Source organism: Aulonocara sp. 'chitande type north' Nkhata Bay, unplaced genomic scaffold, assembly GCF_057382095.1.
Source record: "Aulonocara sp. 'chitande type north' Nkhata Bay isolate Kocher_YH1m ecotype deep benthic unplaced genomic scaffold, A_spYH_male_GT1.1 unmapped_scaffold_29, whole genome shotgun sequence".
In the NCBI taxonomy this organism is placed as follows: Eukaryota; Metazoa; Chordata; class Actinopteri; order Cichliformes; family Cichlidae; genus Aulonocara; species Aulonocara sp. 'chitande type north' Nkhata Bay.
In genome coordinates this window covers 178423-184218 of record NW_028234361.1, presented here as the reverse complement: position 1 = coordinate 184218, position 5796 = coordinate 178423, and the positions used below count along the sequence as shown (strand labels likewise).

General features: G+C 42.6%; 1 protein-coding gene across 1 annotated transcript; it reads left to right on the top strand.

The window, feature by feature from the left end:
• Window positions 1-3610: 3610 nt before the first annotated feature.
• LOC147300582 (nanos homolog 2-like) lies at window positions 3611-5084 on the top strand. Its single transcript, XM_086285110.1, has one exon. It carries the CDS (start codon window positions 3723-3725, stop codon window positions 4221-4223), a length of 501 nt encoding a protein of 166 aa, XP_086141236.1. The 5' UTR covers window positions 3611-3722; the 3' UTR covers window positions 4224-5084.
• Window positions 5085-5796: the final 712 nt, after the last annotated feature.

Sequence of the window (5796 nt, the reverse complement as noted above, 5' to 3'; positions counted from 1 at the left end):
TTTGGTCCACAGGATGGCGCCTAGCTGGCAAGTCCTGTACATTGCATATTAAAAGTTGTTGCAAGTGCACTCACATGTATTTTTTGTGTAAAAGAGACACACACACACACACACACACACACACACACACACACACACACGCTCAATGGAGTATAAAATAAAGACCGGGGCAGTTCTCTCACTGGAGTCTCTTAGAGTGGAGGCTGCCCTTGCTAGCAAGAAGTTCTGTGTGTTTCTCTTCTCTGAGTCTTTACTGAAGAAGTGTTTTATAACATTTTCCTTAACAATTGACATGTGTTTTTTGTGTAAAAGAGAGAGAGACACACACACACACACACACACACACACACACACACACACACACACACTCAGCGGCTCAGAGATGAGGGAAAAACAACAGAAATCAGGATAGATTTTAATGTCAGGAGATGCCCTGTGATGCTGGGGCCATTGTGTAAGATTGGAATGTGTACCAGTGGCTGGTGGGTGGTCCTTGAAGGTCCCGGGAGGAGGCGGCGAGGAGGCAGCGGGTGGCTGGGCTTGAGCTGTGGATCAGGGACGTCATTAATTCTGCCTGGTGCTGCGTGTGCCCTGTGCAGCTTGGATGTCTGCCGCTGACGCTCTGTGGTTCCTGTTCTGCTGATCTCCTGGTCCACACACGGCTTCAGGGTGCACTGTACAAGGGAAGAAGAAATGCATCATTGGTTACCAAAATAAAACAGTGTCTTTCTGCCTGTGTCATTCTGTTTGGTTTCTTTGAGCGTTTGTTTCTTAAATACACAGCAAGTGTCACTCTCTCTCTCTCTGTCACACACACACACACACACACACACCAAAGCACACACACCAAAGCACACACACACACACACACACACACACACACACACACACACACACACACTGTGTATCATCACTGATTTCTATAATCCACATAATCCAGATTCGATTTGGTGCAATTTTTACTCAGAAAGTGAGAGATCTTATAATTCTGATCATTTATCAGTACTGACACTAAACTTTATCAGAGATGTGACCATCACAGCACATGCCGTTGTGTCAAAGTAACTGAGAATAAAAAAATAAAAAAATAAAAACATAAAGGAGATTTTCCTGGCATGGATTTTATAGCAGATAACCTTAAAAATATTCTGCAATTATACCTAATTTGAAAAAGTTTACATTTCTTCAGTATTAAACAGCAGAAATTAAGCTTTATTATCCGACGTCATTTACAAAGGAAAGAAAAGACAGCGGCCGCCAGCGCTGTAAACAACGGTAGACTGATGGGTAATAAGCGAATGAGTAATGCAGAAAACACATGTTTGAGATGGGAAACTTTTCTTGAAGTTTCTCTCACAGTTCACGCACAGCTGTGGGTTTTATCGTGTTGGAAGCAAAACAGCAAAAGTAAGAAGGAATTAAGGATGATATTAGCCCCCACGCCGACTAAGCTAATTCTGATGCGTCGGTCCGCTCTGTTTACGTCTTCGTGTGGAATGCGTTTCCTGCTCTCATTTGCTGGTTGTTGTTGAAATAGTTTTGTGAGCTTTAACCTGAGATTCTGGCGTTTCTGGTAAAACACATTTATATTCATTCAATTCAGGATTTAATGAATCGATATCGCTTCATTCAAGCTACTCACCCGTCTCTATCCACCTCCACGTCCAGCTCGACCACGGACAGAGGTCCCGCCCCGACTATCTCTGATTGGTTTAGACCACGAAGGGGAATGACGTGTGTCTGTTGTTGAACACATGGACGTCTGTCGCTTGGCGAGCGATCGGGTGGTTTAGCGAGTGTCAGCCTCTTAAGTTTAAGACAAGCCCGGCTGCTTTTTAAGCGACGCGGCGCTAGCTACCCAGCTAGCTCAGTACACAGGAACTACTTCCGGTAGTTATACAAAATAAAAGCGTCCCCCATTATAATCCGCTATAATGCCATACTTCCGCTGCGCGCGCCGTTGATATATACCTTGGCTTTACATTAATTGTGAGAAAACAAAACAAACAAATAACTCACCGTTGAGTCGATTGTGAGGTAGTGTAAAGACGAATGAATCGGCTGGGTTATTGCACGCTGTCAACTGGTCTGTAGTGTAGGATTTGTCGATATCTGACAAGTATGCCAACCACAGGGACACAGCGGCCGCCTCCATTACTCCCGACATACCACTAGAGTGAGCCAGCACACCACAAATGAAGTTTTCTTGTTCTCCATTCATTTCAATGGGAAAAAACTTGCATTAAAATATTCATATTTAAAAAACTATAGAAGTAATAAACACCAAAAGTCATAGCAACTCATTCCAGCTCCAGCCGCACACAATGATATATCATATGTGAACCTTGTCTCAAAACTGTGGGGCGAGTTAAGGTCCAAAATAAACACCAAAAGTCATAGCAATTAGATGGAGTCATTGCTTTGGCAATGACTCCATCTAATGGTTAAATTTCTGAACTGCAGGCTCAGTAAGTAAGTAAGTAAGTAAGTAAGTAAACTTTATTTATTAAGCGCTTTTCACAGACAGACATTCACAAAGCAGCAGTGATGAGACGCAGGTCTTGCGTCCATGACTGCCCTCGCGAGTTAAAGACAGCTGCAGTGTTTGTGTTTTCTAACTCAGGTGTCTCAGCTGAAGAACTGCGGGGTGATTTTAAGAAATCCCCTGTCAATTGGTTATGAGCAAAAATTGTTTCTATAAAATAAAAATTAAAAAAACAAAAAAAAACCCAGTTTCAACCGTAACGTGAAGTACACATTTTATTATTTTTTTCCTTTTAGTGAAAGGAAACAGCCGTCGCCGGTATGCTAGTGCGCACGCTCCACCCCCTCCTACGCCTCTTTCCCCCCCTTCTTTTTGCTTTGTAAATAAACAGAAATGTGACTTTTGCTTCATAAACAGTTTGACAAACAAGTGGTGCCTGCAGGGTGTATATTCATGGTATAACCGGCATAAACACAGCCTCACTTCGTGTGTGATTGTGCAGGAAATACAACTGTGCGCTCAGCTTCGAAAAAGGACCGCATCTATCCATTTATCCTCATACCTCACCTCTATGTATGTGCTCTCTTTGAGCGCAGGTGCGGCTCTTTGCTGTGACACATCTCTAATGTAGTCTAGACGCTCCGGCGCCAGGGGTCATCGGGTGACACACACACACACACACAAACAACAAGTAACACAACATGGACCATGAACTCTGCGTGACTCAACTATACCAAGACAGTTCACCTATTACGAGCCTTTAAAGTAAGCTTATTGCTAAATAGTCTTGATATTTAATCAACAGGTAAGGTAACACCTGATTCTGTTCACATGGACGGAGTTTTTTCAGTGCTAAATAGTCTGCACATCCCGGCTCTTATTATTTATTTTGCTGCGTTATTTTGCAAAATTATCTAATCTAAAAATAAACTACATAAATGAGTGCGATGCAATATTTTGCTCTTGGTGTTTTCAGTCCTTTATGTCCATCTTATGTGTCCTTTTTTTCTGTTATCAATCAACCAACCGATCATTCGATTAAAGGCCTGTCAACGGGCTTCGTAAAGGTTCTTTTAAGGTCACCAGAAAGCTACATAAAAGACTGCACCTGCACCTGCACCAAAGTTCTTTTTTTTTTCTCTCTATCTCCGAACATTGTTGCATTTTAAAACCTTCTTCAGTGAGCTATAAATATGAGGCGCTCCAAACACACTCTCAGTTTTACTTCTGCCAAAAAATGACCACAATGCCGAGACAACTGGAGGTCCAGAACTCGATCCTCACTGGTGGGGACAGCTTTAACATGTGGCACGACTACATGAATCTGAGCCAAGTGTTCGAGAAACTGTGCAGCAACCGTGAGGTTGATAACCGAGACACCGAGCGTCCAAAGAAGGGACAAGCGCCCCCTTGGAGTAAGGTCCACACTTCCACTCGGGGGAAGAAATCCTCCAAAAACTCATCACAGTCCAGTCCGACCAGCAGCGCGTCGGACACCAGCAGCAGCGCCTCATCCTCGGACTACTGCCGCTTATGCAAGCAGAACGGGGAGACTCCGAGGGTGTACCTATCTCACAAGCTCAAATCAGACGACGGGATAGTTTTCTGCCCCGTCCTCCGGAACTACACTTGCCCGATCTGCGAAGCCACCGGTGACAGCGCTCACACACGCAAGTACTGCCCGCAGATGAAGTGCGAGGCTGCTGGGAGGATGCAGACGGTAGGCAAGTTCTGGTAGCTGCTGAAAACTGAAGCTGCGAGAAACTGTACATATTTACCGAACTGTTTGGGGTATGTGTTCGTGTTGGCAGAGACCGTTTCAGTTCCAAAGACTGTTTCAAGTTTGACTGTCAAACACTCCGCTGCAGTCTGCAGCAAGGAGCTCTCATCCAGCACATCTGTGGAGCCCCGAGCCGGGGTGAGCGCTCTCAAACCTCGGAAAAAATTAAACTCTTTAAAGTCCTCGAGTGTTTATTGTTGTTGTTATTGTTGTTGTTGTTGTTTAATATGATACAATTTCGGGGGTACTTCATAGGTCACAAGTGAAACACTAAAGTGGCTAACCTTTCTGTGGAATTAAATAGATTTCTAAAAATGTGCCCATAGTGTCAGTGCGCGAGTCTTTTAGTTAAAATGCAAATGCTATATTATCCCTCATGTCAGACAGATTATTCGACAAAAACGTCAGTATTTTGTCTTTTTTTTTTTTTTTTTTTTTTTTTTTTGGTATTATAGAAAATTTTTAACTCACATGCAACTCTTCCACTTGAAGTTACAGATGTACCTGAACTCACCAGAGAACATGCGTCATAAAAAAATAATTAAATTAAATTAAAAGTAACACTTCAAGGCAAAAGTGAAACGATTATGTGAAGTGAGAAATTGAATTAAGGTTCAATAGTTTTAGTTTCAAAATAGAGGGGCTGGGGAAATACAGTATACAAGGTCAAAACAGAGTTTGTACAAGTTTGTACAAAGACAGCTGCAGTGTTTGTGTTTTCTAACTCAGGTGTCTCAGCTGAAGAACTGCGGGGTGATTTTAAGAAATCCCCTGTCAATTGGTTATGAGCAAAAATTGTTTCTATAAAATAAAAATTAAAAAAACACAAAAAAAACCCCAGTTTCAACCGTAACGTGAAGTACACATTTTATTATTTTTTTCCTTTTAGTGAAAGGAAACAGCCGTCGCCGGTATGCTAGTGCGCACGCTCCACCCCCTCCTAAGCCTCTTTCCCCCCCTTCTTTTTGCTTTGTAAATAAACAGAAATGTGACTTTTGCTTCATAAACAGTTTGACAAACAAGTGGTGCCTGCAGGGTGTATATTCATGGTATAACCGGCATAAACACAGCCTCACTTCGTGTGTGATTGTGCAGGAAATACAACTGTGCGCTCAGCTTCGAAAAAGGACCGCATCTATCCATTTATCCTCATACCTCACCTCTATGTATGTGCTCTCTTTGAGCGCAGGTGCGGCTCTTTGCTGTGACACACCTCTAATGTAGTCTAGACGCTCCGGCGCCAGGGGTCATCGGGTGACACACACACACACAAACAACAAGTAACACAACATGGACCATGAACTCTGCGTGACTCAACTATACCAAGACAGTTCACCTATTACGAGCCTTTAAAGTAAGCTTATTGCTAAATAGTCTTGATATTTAATCAACAGGTAAGGTAACACCTGATTCTGTTCACATGGACGGAGTTTTTTCAGTGCTAAATAGTCTGCACATCCCGGCTCTTATTATTTATTTTGCTGCGTTATTTTGCAAAATTATCTAATCTAAAAATAAACTACATAAATGA

Coding starts and splice junctions, on each gene's coding strand:
- LOC147300582 (XM_086285110.1), top strand. CDS start 3,723: ATGACCACAATGCCGAGACAACTGGAGGTCCAGAACTCGATCCTCACT.